Source organism: Tupaia chinensis, unplaced genomic scaffold (assembly GCF_000334495.1).
Source record: "Tupaia chinensis unplaced genomic scaffold, TupChi_1.0 Scaffold144952_1, whole genome shotgun sequence".
NCBI lineage: Eukaryota > Metazoa > Chordata > Mammalia > Scandentia > Tupaiidae > Tupaia > Tupaia belangeri.
The window spans coordinates 183,832-199,711 of NW_006204812.1; the positions used below are offsets into that span (position 1 = coordinate 183,832).

Sequence of the window (15,880 nt, forward strand, 5' to 3'; positions counted from 1 at the left end):
CGACCTCCAGCTTGTGGTAGAGGTGAGGGGCTGTCGCTGACTGGGTGCAGGAGTGGAGCATCTGCTGTCTCCTGCACGAGATGGTGGGCATCGGGGCGGCCTCCTTTCGGAGGTGAGGCGAGACATCGCTGTTGACGTGTGAATTCACAAATAGTAATAGGAGCTCTCACTCCCTCAGAGTGCTGTCCTGCACATGGGTAATGCTGGCACACTCAAAGTCTGACGAGGACATCCGCTCCTGTTCCCAGACGAGGCCATTCAGAGTGAAGGGAGAGAGCGAGCGGTCATTGGAAGGCCTTAGTGAGACGCAGTAGAAGCCCCATCAAGGAAGGACGGGGCATGGAGTGGGTGTGACGACCCTTAAGCAGACTTTACCTCAAGTTTTGATCTAACTACATCTACATTTTGTTTTGTTTTCTTTTTCGTTGCAAGAAGATGCATATGCTTGTCAGAGAGAGACAGTGACAGAGACAGACAGAAGACAGCAACCAGGCATGGTCACACTGCAGTCCCTTCTCCATTTCACCATCCTGTCGGGGTTGGGGCATACACACACACGCTTGGCATATTTTTCAAGCCACCAGGGCCAGGACTTGAAATGTAGTTGGCTATGTGGGCCCAGCTGCCTTAACCACTAGGCTACCGGGGCATCTCCTGTGGGTTGTTGTTGGTGGTGGTTTTTCCCTAGAAGAGAGACAAACAAGCACCACCATAGGATCCCAGCATGCCCTGACCCCTCCCAGGCTTTCAGTCAGCCAGGGTCACGGGTGCACCTGTGGGCATGTTTAGGTCAACCTGGGATCTGAACCGATGGCCTTCTCTTATAGCTTCAGTGTCACACAGTGATGTCCTGCTGTCTAGGTCACCACAGCTGGGCCTGACACTGCCATCTGATGCACTTTCCCTGTCCTTCAGTAGCGACTCAGAGCAGATTGACCCTCTTTCTGGGGCACCCGGGCACAGGAGTGCCGTGGTGTTTTCAGTCTGATCTGGAGCCATAGCACCCTCCTCAGAGAATGTCCAGTTACAGCACTTTCATCTGAATTCTGTGATCCCACACTCAACGCTACGCAGAAGAAGTAAACTGAAAACCGCCCATGTGCAAAGAACTGTCATAAAGAACCGAGAAGAGCAAGTTTTTGTCCTCAAGGCATTCATGTGGGAGAGACAGAGAGCTATAGTAGGTGAAGTGGGGGGCTGGGCCTAGAAGAGGGGAGTCCCCAGCCAGAATGGGCTTTCTCTGTTATGCTCTGGACAAGTACAAGTTTCCTATGCCAAGAGAAGGAAACAGAAGTGAGAGAGACATGTAAAAGGAGTTAGGGACCTAGGGGTTGTCCAGTGTGACTGGAGCGTCCAGTGCCTGAGGGCCAGGCTGGTGAGTCACCTGGAGGAGGAGTTTGCATCTGATCACATGGTAGTGAGGAGCCATTGGGAGATTTCAGTGGAGAGTAGTATGTCCTGTGTATCTTAGAAAGATCACACAGGAGGGAGACCAGCAGTTAGCGTAATGGCTATGTCACTGGACTCCCATGTAGTCAACCGTGGTTGGAGCCCCGGACCCAGTGGTTTAAACTCACACCAGGCATGTGTGCATGTATGCCCAAGATCCCAAGAGGAGAATAGAGGAGAAGGGATTGCGGCATGGCCATCCCCCCAGGGGGTGATTTCTCGCTTTCTGTCTCTCTGTCTCTCTGGCAAGCGTATGCACCCTATAGCAAAAACCTCTCCAAAAAATTTAAAAATGTAAAATAAGGAAAGACTGCACAGGAGGAAAGTTGTCTCCGCTCACCTCACTATTTTCTTACGACCTTTAAAGTTACTCCCTAGGAATCTTAGTTGTTTCATGGAAACTTGGACTTAGAATCAAAAAGTGAAATTTTAGTTCCAGGTCTGCTATATTCTTTTGGGTTGCCAGGAAAATGGTGATGCTTTTTTTTTTTTTTTTTTTTTTTTTAGAGATTTTCACTGTAGGGCGCATGCACTCGCCAGACAGACAGAGAGAGACATAGAGACAGAATGCGAGAAATCACCCCCCAGGGGGGATGGTCACGCCGCAATCCCTTCTCCTCCATTCTCCTCTCGGGATCTTGGGCACGCACGCACACGCGCCCGGCGTGAGTTTTAAGCCACCGGGTCCGGGACACGAACCGCGGTCGACTACGTGGGAGTCCAGCGACATAGCCATTATGCCAACTGCTGGTTCCCAATGGTGATGCATTTTTGCATAGAAAAAAATAGAAAAATACATCACGACTTTCCCAGCGACCCACTAGCTTGGTGACCTTGAGCAAATCCCTCTCTAAGCCTTTGTTCCTTCATGGGTCATGGGAATAATAGTACCTAACCCAGCTTCACCTACATTATCCATGAAGTTCATTGAGACCCCTCCACACAGGTACACACACACACTCTCACCCACTTACATGCCTGCATGTGTACGTATCAGTACTTCGCAGATCCTTACGTGTGGCCAGCCATGGTGGCACGTGCTGCTAAAATACTGTGCTCTCCACTCTGGGACTCCATTAAAGGCCCAGGTTTCATTCTCCTTCCAACCTAAAGACCAGGTATGTGATCCCTCTGGCTCAGGGACGTCCAGACCTAATCTGGACAACAGAGCAAAACCCTGTGGGAAAGAAAGAGTGGGCGTGGTGCCCTGAGCAAGGAGGCTGAGACGGGAGGATTCTGATGCAGCGAGACCCTGTCAAAAGAAAAAAAAAAAAAAAAAAGTAGCCCTTGGTGCTATGGAATACACCTGTAGAGTAGTATTATTTCCCCTTCAGCCAGCCAGCTTCTGAGATCCACGCTTGCTGGGGGTCAGTCTCCAGGGTAGCATAAATCATCACTCAGTTTCCCTCCAGGACTCTGAGGTGTACAGCCTGGCAGCGATCATGCTCCCTTGATTCTGCAGGATCCTACAGTGGGAGGGTGCTTTGTGCCCATGGTTTTAGTTACCTTCATTACATATTACATTCCTATGAGATTATGAGATGGGTATAAGGATCTCTTCTAATTCTTTTTTTTTTTAGAGAGAGTTTTTGCTGTGGAGCATGTGTACTTGCTGGGGAGAGAGACAGAGAGACAGAGATAGAAAGACAGAAAGCGAAAAATCACCCCTGGGAGGGATGGCCATGCCACAGTCCCCTCTCCTCCATTCTTCTCTTGGAATTTTGGGCTCGTACGCACACATGCCTGGTGTGAGTTTCAAACTGCCAGGTCTGGGACTCTAACTACAGTCAACTACATGGGAGTCCAGTGACGTAACCCTTATGCCATCTGCTGGTCCCTGAGGATCTCTTTTTAACAAGATTACTATTGGGTCGTCAGAAAAGTTATGACACATTTTTGTATCAAAAAACAGAAAAATATGTCATGACTTTCCCAATGATCCAGTAGACTCTGTCCTTAGAATTAGCCTTGATAGGAGCCCAAATAGCAAAAAATGGAGAAAATCATGCAATTAAAAATTGAACCATCTCAATTATGCTTCTTTGGAAATCCCATGATCTTGTTAGCCTCAATATCTGAGGCTGTTGATTTAGACCATGCACAGGCTGCATATCCATATTAATCCTTTTATGTTGTGAATTTAGGTTTTTCAGAAACGGATGGCAGAGTCAGGCTTCCTCACGGAAGGAGAAATGGCCTTGATCTTTGTGAACTGGAAAGAGCTCATCATGTCTAACACGAAGCTGCTGAAGTGAGTAATGTAGTACATGCAGTGCCACTGCAGCCGACCCCCCAAGCCCTGAGACAGGCCGTCCGTCCCTACAGCCCTCTGCAGGGGCTGCTTAGCCAAGGGGACTTTCCTCTTTCTGTTCCCTCAGGCTTTTCTTCTTTCTTTCCTTTTTGATTTTTTAAAATCATTTTATGATGTGCTCTGTAACTGTAAAATACATAATTATTAAAGAAAGTGAAGAAGTTGGACCAGCAGGTGGCGTGGGGTTAAGACACGACTCCCACATTGCCGACCACAGTGCAAATCTGAGACACGGTGGCTTGAAACTCACACCAGGTGCATGTGCTTGTGTGCCCAAGATCCCAAGAGGAGAATGAAGGAGAGGGGAGTGTGGCATGGCCATCTCCCCAGGGAGTGTTTTTTCACTGTCCCTTTCTGTTTCTCTCTGGCGAGTACATGCACCCTTGCGGCAAAAACCTGAAAGAAAGAAAGAAAGAAAGAAAGAAAGAAAGAAAGAAAGAAAGAAAGAAAGAAAGAAAGAAAGAAAGAAAGAAAGGAAGGAAGGAAGGAAGGAAGGAAGGAAGGAAGGAAGGAAGGAAGGAAGAAAGAAAGAAAGGGAGAGAAAGAGAGAGAGAGAAAGAAAGCGAGCAAAGAACTGTAACAAAGAAAATACTCTGACTAAACAAACGAAAATGTAAATCATTAAACAAATAATATATTAATGTACGATCCCCACAAATGCTGTATAGTTGAGTCTGGTGGTAGGGTAGCTAGCGTTAAAACAGGAGCTACAGGTCATGCCCCAACTGTAACTGCCTAGTCTGAGTGCCTCCTAAATCCCCAGGTGAGAGTCCATTTCTTGGGGCGATTTCCCATCTTTTGTCCCGTGAGGAAGACTCCAGGGGAAGGCCCAGCAGTCCCAGCTGTTGCTGTATCTCTGCCCTTCTAGGGCCCCACAGCTCTCCTGGACTCGATGCTTCTCTATCTCCACACACAGCTTCTGCAGCCCTTGCTCCCTTCTTCCCTTACAGACTGGAAATTCCCTTCTTAGTTCAACTAAGAACAAGTTAGGGGGGCCAGCAGATGGTGTGGTGATTAAAGGCACTGGATTCCCACATGGCTAACCATGGTTTGAGTCCTGGACCAGGAGGCTTGCTTTCTCATTTTCCCTTTCTCTCTCTGATCAAATTTTTTAAAATAATAATAACAACAAATGGAATTAAATATATATTTTCAAAAAAAAGAACAAGTTAGAACTTTTCATAAGACCTTTTGCTAAGAAACTTAAGGTGAAACCAAAACAGTTCTAAAGGGCAGAAGCACAAAGTGTATAGACTTATTTTTTCCTTTTTTCTTGTCGTCTTTGCTAACATTTCTCCCAGGCCGGCCTGGCTAGTGCAGCTTTAGGCCTAAGCTGCCTCCCTGACCCCTGATATTTCCCACCCAGCACCAGAGGTTCTAGGCAGCTCACTGGTTGTAAATTCCCACTGGTCTCTATGGTAGTCATCCCTCAAGGATATTCACGTAGAAGCAGAAAGTGAGCGTGTCGTTTGCAGGGCCTTGCGAGTCCGGAAGAAGACCGGGGGTGAGAAGATGCCCGTGCAGATGATTGGGGACATCCTGGCGGCTGAGCTGTCCCATATGCAGGCCTACATCCGGTTCTGCAGCTGTCAGCTTAATGGAGCTGCTCTGTTACAGCAGAAGACAGATGAAGACACGGACTTCAAAGATTTCTTAAAGGTAATTCCATTCTGGGCCTTGCAGGTGTCCGCTGGGATAGTAAGCAGGCTGGCTCTTTCAAGGCCACAACAAACAGTGACTCAGGGAGCCTCAGGATGGAGAGGGCCATCCCTTTCCATTACCAAAGGGCACACAAATATACCTTCCATAGAGACCTGATTTTTCTTGGCGCTAGGACCAAGATCTTGCCTGTCTTACGACAGAGTGCCTGTTTAGGCACACTTACTGTCGCTACTTTATGCTTCCAATGAAACATAAGAATGTTACATTCTCAATTTAGTAAATTGTATTTATTTAATGTCTGTCTTATTCTGGAAGGAATATGAAATAGTTTACTTATGTATAAAATGCACAAAATAAAATGAAATTTAAAACAACTAAATGAATAAACTGGACGAAAGGAAATGAGTAAAAAACAGAAGATGATACCAGGAATGAGGATAATGCCTATAAAATGGGTGTCTGTGGTTCTGTACACGTAGACCAGAAGTGTGCGCAGTTGTCATTAGAGCTCCTAGAAACCAATAGGAAGAGCTTTCAGAAGGACAGTTTCCAGGATGCCAAGGTCATAAGTTAAACTGCAGAAGTAAAGCTGGCACTGACCTCTGATGGAGAACAGTATGTTGAATGTAAGAGTCGACAGCAGGACCAGCAAGTGGTGTAGTGGTTAAGCTGTTGGACTCCCACGTGACCGACCAGTTAGTCTTAGACCCTCCCAGCATGTGTGCGCACATGCCCAAAAGCCCGAGGGAAGACAAGAAGGGATTGCAGCATGGCCATCCACGGAGGGGCAGAGAGGTCCTCATCTTCCCTCTCACTGTCTCTCTCTCTCTCTCCAGCAAGTGTACACACCTATGGCAAAAACCTAGAAAACATCAATTGCATCTTTACAGTGATACGGCACTGGTTGTTATAGCAAATTGTTACATTTTGAGAAATCGTTTTCATTAATATTATTCAGTATTAGAAAGCAGTGCTACACATAAGTGGGAGGGAAATTAGAGTAAAACCTATTTTCTTGCTTTCTTTACATTTCCGGTTGGTTCGTTGTTGTTGATGATGATGAAATACTGCCTACTGGGATCTATTATGCATTCACTGCAGTACCTTAGGGGAGAATGCATTATTTTAGTATTTTCATCATCAAAGGAAGAATGGAAAATAATTAAGTACAAAATAAAAGATGTTTAAGAAGAGAATAAAAATTTCAAAGGAATGTGGGGAAAATAATGAAGAGAAACCCAGATGACATATTCAAGAACTGGCACATTGAAGAGAATTAGTAAACTGTGGGACCAGCAGATGGCGAAGCGGTTACATCACTAGACTCCCACATGGCCAGCCACGGTTTGAGTCTTGAACCTGATGGTTTTAAACTCATGCTAGGCGCATGTGCATGTGCATGTGTGCCCGAGACCCAGGAGAACAGAGAAGGGATTGTGGTGTGGCCATCCCCCCGGGGGTGATTTCTCAGTTTCTGTCTCTCTGGTGAGTGCACATACCCTATAGCAAAAATTTCTCAAAATTGAAAAAAAGAATTAATAAACTAATTCTGGAAAATCTAAATTAGTCAAAGAAAAAATAACATTAAGAATGGATATCACTTAAACTGAAGGGCGTATAATTTTAAAATATATGCTAATGAATGTGAAAAAGTTAACAAAATTTATAATTTTCTATTGAAAGTTGAGAACTGATGCAATAAGAATAGAAAATCTGAAGATGCTGTCAATCAAGAGAAAACTGAAAAATTTATCCCAAAGAAGAACCAGGTTCACTTAATTATAATATTCCATATTATTTAAACTGTTACAAACCATAGGAAGAAATACAAAGACCACCTGATTCATTTTACAAGGCAGAAGTATCTCAGCTCCCAAGGCCTGTTTCTGTATTTGTATTTAATTACCAAAAAAAGTTTAAGTTATAACCCAATATGTTTTATAAATACAGCTACTAAACTCATAATTAAAGTAGCAGTTCACAAAATCAAGCATTACATGAAAGAGAGCCTACTCTCACTAAGTAGGATTGTCTCTGGGAACAGTGTACTGTCGTTCTTAGAACGAGGCCGGCGTCAGGAACAGCCAGAGGAGGGTCACAGAGGAGAGGAGGGAAGGCATCCAGGGGACAGCCTGGGCAGGCAGAAGCAGAACCTGAGCCTTCAGAGACAATTGGGAACCAGCTGTCAGTACCGTCAGAGAGGCACACATCCATTACCCACCACACAGTAGGCACTTATTAAATGGTAGCAGTAGTTACTGATGAAGTTGGTATAGCGGACATGCAGAATTTGGGAGATCCAGAGCTGTCCGGGCACAGGTGGAAATCAGCGATGACTCCCAGGTGTGTGTATAGAAGGGCGGATGCAGAGTGGTGCTACCAGCTCAGACAGGGAGAGGTCGAAAAGATGGGCAAGGGCAGAGCTGCAGGAGGGCCTGGGGGACAGGGCTGGGACTCACCTGCAGGGAATCTGGGGCAGGGCCTATGGCTGGTTAAAGGTGTGTAGAGGAGAGGAGGCTGTTGAAAAGAGTGAGGAGGCCAGTGAGCCAAGAAGAAAGCCAAGAGAACGTTCTAGAAGCAAAGGAGCGAGTGATCACACAGGCTGCAAGCAGCATGATAAGAAAGGACTGAGAAGCATCTATGGGTCTTGATACAGGAGATGAGATATTCCTACTGTTAACCTGATATGTATCACTTTTTAAAAAATATTAATTGTAGTTGTTTTTGTTTGTTTGTTTGTTTTAATTTTATAAAAGGCATGTGCACTCACCAGAGAGAAAGAGGAAAAGAGAGAAACCAAGCCACCAGGTCCGGGACTCAAACCACGGTTGGCCATGTGGGAGTCCACCATCCTAGCCACCATACCACCTGCTGGCCTCAGATCGGTATCATTTTGTATTCTGAATTATTAAAAGAAATCTGAAGTTCAAAGGTTAAATTTAAAGACAAGAGTATGTGAATATGGCCAATGCTCCCCTTTTTTTTTCTTTTTTTTTTTTTTTAATTTTATCAGAGGGCAGATGTGCTCACCAGAGAAAGGGAGAGGGGAAGTGAGAAAGAGCTGTTTGTGGGGGATGGTCACACCGCAATCCCTCCTCCTTCATTTCTCCCTCCTTTCAGGATTTTGGGCATCCATGTACATATGCCCACCATGTTTTTCAAACTTCTGGGTCTGGGACTCTAGCCACTCTATTGGCCTCATAGAATCCAGCTGCCTTAACCACCAGGCTACAGACTGGACCCTGCTTTGTTTTCACTGGAGCTACATTTCCTCATGAGCCTCTCAATTATCTTGCAGAAGCTGGCGTCTGACCCGCGTTGTAAAGGAATGCCCCTTTCCAGCTGCCTGCGGAAGCCCATGCAGAGGATCACCCGCTACCCTCTGCTCATCAGAAGTGTGAGTGCTCAGGCCGGGTCAGTCTGCATGTGACTCAGGAGCAGGAACTGCAGAAGTTCAAGAGCCAGATAGTCAGGGTGCCCCTAGGTGTTCCAGCTGGCCCCTACATGTGGGTGACACCACCAAAGTGACCCCACTATTCGACTGGGCACCTGTGTGTGCATGCATGGGAACACACACTTACAGTCCAAAGGACTGAATCCTCGAAGTGGACAAATTAGAGGTATCCAATGTCACTTGGGTAACCTGCCTTTTCCCTCTCAGGAGTTTCCTGGCATCTCAGACTCAGGTGTGTATGTGCTGAGACAGGGTGAAGGCCCCCCAGGTCTCCAGCATGGAGCTTATCTTGAACCCAGAGGTGGGGCAGAATCCATTAGTATAATCTAAGGCACTGATCTTCCCCTGAGATCAAAATTTATCCGCCTTTACCTAGAAGTCCCAGGAGTCTCCAACTCAGTGTGTCCTAAACAGCATTCTTTGCTATTCTCTTGCTGTATCCCACTTCAATTTGCTAGCTATTTTTTTAATTTGTTAATTTTACTTATTGTTATTTTTTAATTTGATCAGAGAGAGAGAAAGAAAGCCACTAGGTCAGGAGTTGAACCACAGTTGGCTGTATGGGAGTCCAGCACCCTAACCACCATGCTACCTGCCAGCCCTGCACTTGCTAACCATTCTTTTCAAAATTCTTTCTTTGTGATATAATATGAGTCTTTTAAGCCAATTTCTCTTCTAAGGAGAAGGCAGACTTTACATAAGATTATTGCCCGAGTAATCACTGACGTAATTTACAAAGACAAACAGCAGAAAAAAAGGCTGTCACTTTTACTGATGATGCCTCGATTTTGGTCTGTTGGTATGAGAACTCAACAGTCCCCACATTCCAGATCGCCAGCAGACTGACCCAGTAATACAGTCCCCCGGTCCTTTACTGAAATATCTTGGGCCAGATGTGTTTCAGAATTCAGTCCAGATACCATGCCTTCCATGACACCCCAACAAAACCTGGGGCAGCACTTCAAACCAAACACGCTAGTGTTCTTACAGTGAGACCTGTCAGCAGTCCCTCTGAGTAGGATATGTGCGTGCTTCTCTTCCGGTCAGCTCAGATTTTGCTACCAAACGAGCACTGGATCACGACCGGAGGCTTGCAGGCTTTCTTGTGTGTTAACGTCGTGAGGAGAGGGCTGTGGGCCTGCCCAGCTGGAGCAGAGGTGGTGCCATCCTTGGGAGGTGTCTGGTGGTAGCCTGCAGTTTTCAGAGGAACCACGCAGAGCTGTATTCTGGCCTCTGTTCATTTGCATCTGTGGCATCAGTACTTTGAACTGAGTGCATTTTTACTACAAGCTGACAATGTGATTTTATTGTATTTTTCCTGTGGCAGGGGAGTCATCAGTTTCATCAGATTTTTCAAAAGGATCAGTGACCCCAAAACCATTAGCAACTGTTGCTGTTCAGCAAGTTAGCACACTTAGCGAGTTCAGAGTTGCGGCCAGTGTCTATCAGAGGCCTCACCCAGAGGTCCACGGCTTAAGCGTGGGGAGAGAGCAGGGAGGCACCCTTGAACATGGGCCGTTATCAGCACCCTGACAGACAGCAACCAGAGACCCACGGATTTCCGGACAGGTGGTCATGTAACAGCTGTCATGCCCTGCTGCAACCGAGTTATCTGGCCCTGTCTCCCCAAAACCTGTGGGGAGCTTGTGAGGGGCAGAGACTGTTGCCATCCTACCTCGTTTGCTGTTTGGTTCCAGTGCCAAGCACAGAACCACACACATACAAGCAGCTCATCAAAATGTGGACGGTCAAGTGACCACGTGGACGGCCAGGTGGGTGGATGAAAGGCATGGCATACCCCACGTGACACAGCCCTCTCTCTTCCAGATCCTGGAGAATACCCCAGAGAGTCACGTGGACCATTCCTCCCTAAAACTGGCCCTCGAGCAGGCAGAGGAGCTCTGCTCTCAGGTTAACGAGGGGGTTCGGGAGAAGGAGAACTCAGACCGACTGGAGTGGATCCAGGCTCATGTTCAGTGCGAAGGTCTCGCAGAGGTGAGGCTGTGCTGTTAAGCCAAAAGCTGCCAGGCCGGTTCTGGGTGGGGAGCTTGAATCCTTTCCCCAGTGTGGGTGTCCGACTCACCATGCTGCCCCACAGAGATACTCCTTGGATCGCCATCTTCCTTTCTTATAAGGAGGAAGGATGTGGGATTTTTGTTTTGAGGTTCTTTTTTTGTTGTTGTTCCTTTTTAAGAGAGATTTTTGCTATTGGGCATATGTGTTCACTGGAGAAACAGGTAGAAAATGAGAAATCACTCCCCCAGTGGGGATGGTCATGCTACAATCCCTTCTTCTTTCTTCTCTTGGGGTCTTGGGCATGCACACACACGCGCCGGTGTGAGTTTTCTAAGCTGCTGGGACTCAAACCACGGTCAGCTATGTGGGAGTCCAGCAACGTAACCATTACACCATCTGCTGGTCCCTGTTTTGAGTTCTTGAAAAGCACCTGTTAGAACTAAGTGATGGTGTTCGCTGGGCCAGTGTGAACTCCAAAGAGCTCGAGATGTAAGGATCTTCTGTGTAAAGGTGAACGACTCAGCACATTCTACACAGAATCCACAGGCCCAAGGCCCGGGCCTCGCAGTGGGGCTGGGATGGTTTGTGCCGAGACTTACGAAGGGACATTTTCTTTCTCTTTAAGCAACTTATTTTCAACTCCCTCACCAACTGCCTGGGGCCCCGGAAGCTTTTGCATAGTGGGAAATTATACAAGACCAAGAGCAGTAAGGAGCTACACGGATTCCTCTTCAATGACTTCCTGCTTCTCACCTACATGGTCAAGCAGTTTGCCGTTTCCTCCGGCTCTGAGAAACTTTTCAGCTCTAAGTCCAACGCCCAATTCAAAATGTACAAGACGGTGAGTGCAGCCTGCCTGGAGCGGCATCAGGCCCTACTGAGGTTTTGCGTTTACCTCAAGGGCCTCCTTCCCATTGAGCCTGCCCTGCCCTCACAGGACTCTCACCTGTTTCCAGAGGGCTTGCACTTACTCGCTGCTCTGCAGGACAGGACCCCTGTCAGCAGGGCTTTCAGTGCTCACCGGGGGCCCCCAGCTGGCCCCCAGCTGGATTCCAGCTTTGGACTCTGGCTTCCTCCCAGCAAACATGACACCTGGTCCCTCCGCTGTCCACCCTCAGCAGCAGTCTCTCTGTAAACCGAGCCTGATGCTCAGTGCCAGGGGTCGGTGTGCATAGGGGCTGTCCGGTGGCACCAGAAGTCACAGATTCTCGAGCTGCTGGCCCAGTTCAGGTAGACCTCGCCCTGGTACCACTTCTACAAGGTGGAGCCATTTCTTTCCTCCTGTGTTAAAGACCCCCTTCTACTGCTCTGCGGCGCATCAGACGGACAGAATCCTTGGGACAGGGCAGATGGAGTGTTCCAGCCCATCTCACAGCCTGTGTCTGGCCCTCATTCTTTCAGCCCATTTTCCTGAACGAGGTCTTGGTGAAGCTGCCCACAGACCCTTCCAGCGATGAGCCCGTCTTCCACATTTCCCACATCGACCGGGTCTACACGCTCCGCACAGACAACATTAACGAGAGGTCAGTCCCGGCCAGCTGTGGCTTGCCTGAAGCCTCGCAGGAAGCTGGACGCCCCCTCTCCTACACACCCTTCTCCACGGCCAAGTCCTACCAGCCCTGCGTCCTCACCAGTCTTAACATGCACCCCGCCAGGCTTTGGCCACCTCTGATCAGTGCCTCGCTTCTGTCTCCTCGTGGTGCTCCCACCTTCCGAAATGGCAAATCCGAGCCTCGGTCCCTGCTAGAGTCCTGTCAGGGACTGCCTCCAGTGACAGTCCCCGTCCTGGGCTGGTTTCCAAGACCCCGCTATGCAGCCAGCCTCTCCCCATCCCTCTTTCCCATGAGCTTGCCCTCCAGCCCAACGCTGCCCTCCCATGTACCTCTGTGTGCACAGCCACTTGCATGGGGGCCTACGTGCCCAGCTGTCATCCCAGTGCTCATGTGCATCTTCTTTCTGGATCCCTGGCACCTTCCAGGTGCCTGGTATTCTATAAGCAATCAAGAATTGTCTAGAAATTCTCAGCTTGATCCTCAGTGAGTAACTGAGTCTTTTACCTGAGCTTGCTAAAGCTGAGGTTAGCAAGAAAAAGCTTTGCAGGGGCTACCTTTGGGACCAGGAGGGCCATGAGGAGCCACCAATGGCCACTCCAATTCTCCTCTAGGACTGCCTGTTCAGCAAGTTAGCACACTTAGCGAGTTCAGAGTTGCGGCCAGTGTCTATCAGAGGCCTCACCCAGAGGTCCACGGCTTAAGCGTGGGGAGAGAGCAGGGAGGCACCCTTGAACATGGGCCGTTATCAGCACCCTGACAGACAGCAACCAGAGACCCACGGATTTCCGGACAGGTGGTCATGTAACAGCTGTCATGCCCTGCTGCAACCGAGTTATCTGGCCCTGTCTCCCCAAAACCTGTGGGGAGCTTGTGAGGGGCAGAGACTGTTGCCATCCTACCTCGTTTGCTGTTTGGTTCCAGTGCCAAGCACAGAACCACACACATACAAGCAGCTCATCAAAATGTGGACGGTCAAGTGACCACGTGGACGGCCAGGTGGGTGGATGAAAGGCATGGCATACCCCACGTGACACAGCCCTCTCTCTTCCAGATCCTGGAGAATACCCCAGAGAGTCACGTGGACCATTCCTCCCTAAAACTGGCCCTCGAGCAGGCAGAGGAGCTCTGCTCTCAGGTTAACGAGGGGGTTCGGGAGAAGGAGAACTCAGACCGACTGGAGTGGATCCAGGCTCATGTTCAGTGCGAAGGTCTCGCAGAGGTGAGGCTGTGCTGTTAAGCCAAAAGCTGCCAGGCCGGTTCTGGGTGGGGAGCTTGAATCCTTTCCCCAGTGTGGGTGTCCGACTCACCATGCTGCCCCACAGAGATACTCCTTGGATCGCCATCTTCCTTTCTTATAAGGAGGAAGGATGTGGGATTTTTGTTTTGAGGTTCTTTTTTTGTTGTTGTTCCTTTTTAAGAGAGATTTTTGCTATTGGGCATATGTGTTCACTGGAGAAACAGGTAGAAAATGAGAAATCACTCCCCCAGTGGGGATGGTCATGCTACAATCCCTTCTTCTTTCTTCTCTTGGGGTCTTGGGCATGCACACACACGCGCCGGTGTGAGTTTTCTAAGCTGCTGGGACTCAAACCACGGTCAGCTATGTGGGAGTCCAGCAACGTAACCATTACACCATCTGCTGGTCCCTGTTTTGAGTTCTTGAAAAGCACCTGTTAGAACTAAGTGATGGTGTTCGCTGGGCCAGTGTGAACTCCAAAGAGCTCGAGATGTAAGGATCTTCTGTGTAAAGGTGAACGACTCAGCACATTCTACACAGAATCCACAGGCCCAAGGCCCGGGCCTCGCAGTGGGGCTGGGATGGTTTGTGCCGAGACTTACGAAGGGACATTTTCTTTCTCTTTAAGCAACTTATTTTCAACTCCCTCACCAACTGCCTGGGGCCCCGGAAGCTTTTGCATAGTGGGAAATTATACAAGACCAAGAGCAGTAAGGAGCTACACGGATTCCTCTTCAATGACTTCCTGCTTCTCACCTACATGGTCAAGCAGTTTGCCGTTTCCTCCGGCTCTGAGAAACTTTTCAGCTCTAAGTCCAACGCCCAATTCAAAATGTACAAGACGGTGAGTGCAGCCTGCCTGGAGCGGCATCAGGCCCTACTGAGGTTTTGCGTTTACCTCAAGGGCCTCCTTCCCATTGAGCCTGCCCTGCCCTCACAGGACTCTCACCTGTTTCCAGAGGGCTTGCACTTACTCGCTGCTCTGCAGGACAGGACCCCTGTCAGCAGGGCTTTCAGTGCTCACCGGGGGCCCCCAGCTGGCCCCCAGCTGGATTCCAGCTTTGGACTCTGGCTTCCTCCCAGCAAACATGACACCTGGTCCCTCCGCTGTCCACCCTCAGCAGCAGTCTCTCTGTAAACCGAGCCTGATGCTCAGTGCCAGGGGTCGGTGTGCATAGGGGCTGTCCGGTGGCACCAGAAGTCACAGATTCTCGAGCTGCTGGCCCAGTTCAGGTAGACCTCGCCCTGGTACCACTTCTACAAGGTGGAGCCATTTCTTTCCTCCTGTGTTAAAGACCCCCTTCTACTGCTCTGCGGCGCATCAGACGGACAGAATCCTTGGGACAGGGCAGATGGAGTGTTCCAGCCCATCTCACAGCCTGTGTCTGGCCCTCATTCTTTCAGCCCATTTTCCTGAACGAGGTCTTGGTGAAGCTGCCCACAGACCCTTCCAGCGATGAGCCCGTCTTCCACATTTCCCACATCGACCGGGTCTACACGCTCCGCACAGACAACATTAACGAGAGGTCAGTCCCGGCCAGCTGTGGCTTGCCTGAAGCCTCGCAGGAAGCTGGACGCCCCCTCTCCTACACACCCTTCTCCACGGCCAAGTCCTACCAGCCCTGCGTCCTCACCAGTCTTAACATGCACCCTGCCAGGCTTTGGCCACCTCTGATCAGTGCCTCGCTTCTGTCTCCTCGTGGTGCTCCCACCTTCCGAAATGGCAAATCCGAGCCTCGGTCCCTGCTAGAGTCCTGTCAGGGACTGCCTCCAGTGACAGTCCCCGTCCTGGGCTGGTTTCCAAGACCCCGCTATGCAGCCAGCCTCTCCCCATCCCTCTTTCCCATGAGCTTGCCCTCCAGCCCAACGCTGCCCTCCCATGTACCTCTGTGTGCACAGCCACTTGCATGGGGGCCTACGTGCCCAGCTGTCATCCCAGTGCTCATGTGCATCTTCTTTCTGGATCCCTGGCACCTTCCAGGTGCCTGGTATTCTATAAGCAATCAAGAATTGTCTAGAAATTCTCAGCTTGATCCTCAGTGAGTAACTGAGTCTTTTACCTGAGCTTGCTAAAGCTGAGGTTAGCAAGAAAAAGCTTTGCAGGGGCTACCTTTGGGACCAGGAGGGCCATGAGGAGCCACCAATGGCCACTCCAATTCTCCTCTAGGACTGCCTGGTAGAGAGAAATGTTCTCAGCA

General features: G+C 49.1%; 2 protein-coding genes across 2 annotated transcripts in view; both read left to right on the top strand.

Annotated features, from left to right (window-relative positions):
* ITSN2 (intersectin 2) overlaps positions 1–12,947 on the top strand; it is a gene marked incomplete in the record, with an annotated part of 122,530 nt that extends 109,583 nt beyond the window's left edge. Inside the window, 6 exon segments of the mRNA XM_014583868.2 lie at positions 3,594–3,700; positions 5,236–5,419; positions 8,721–8,819; positions 10,704–10,871; positions 11,518–11,733; positions 12,294–12,947. Of these exon segments, the coding sequence (XP_014439354.2) occupies positions 3,594–3,700; positions 5,236–5,419; positions 8,721–8,819; positions 10,704–10,871; positions 11,518–11,733; positions 12,294–12,932 (1,413 nt within the window).
* A 179-nt stretch (positions 12,948–13,126) lies between these two features.
* LOC114005927 (uncharacterized) lies at positions 13,127–15,806 on the top strand. The gene is made up of 3 exons (XM_027767935.1): positions 13,127–13,664; positions 14,311–14,526; positions 15,087–15,806. Exons 2-3 carry the CDS (start codon positions 14,443–14,445, stop codon positions 15,723–15,725), a joined length of 723 nt encoding a protein of 240 aa, XP_027623736.1. The 5' UTR covers positions 13,127–13,664; positions 14,311–14,442; the 3' UTR covers positions 15,726–15,806.
* The last annotated feature ends 74 nt before the right edge of the window (positions 15,807–15,880 follow it).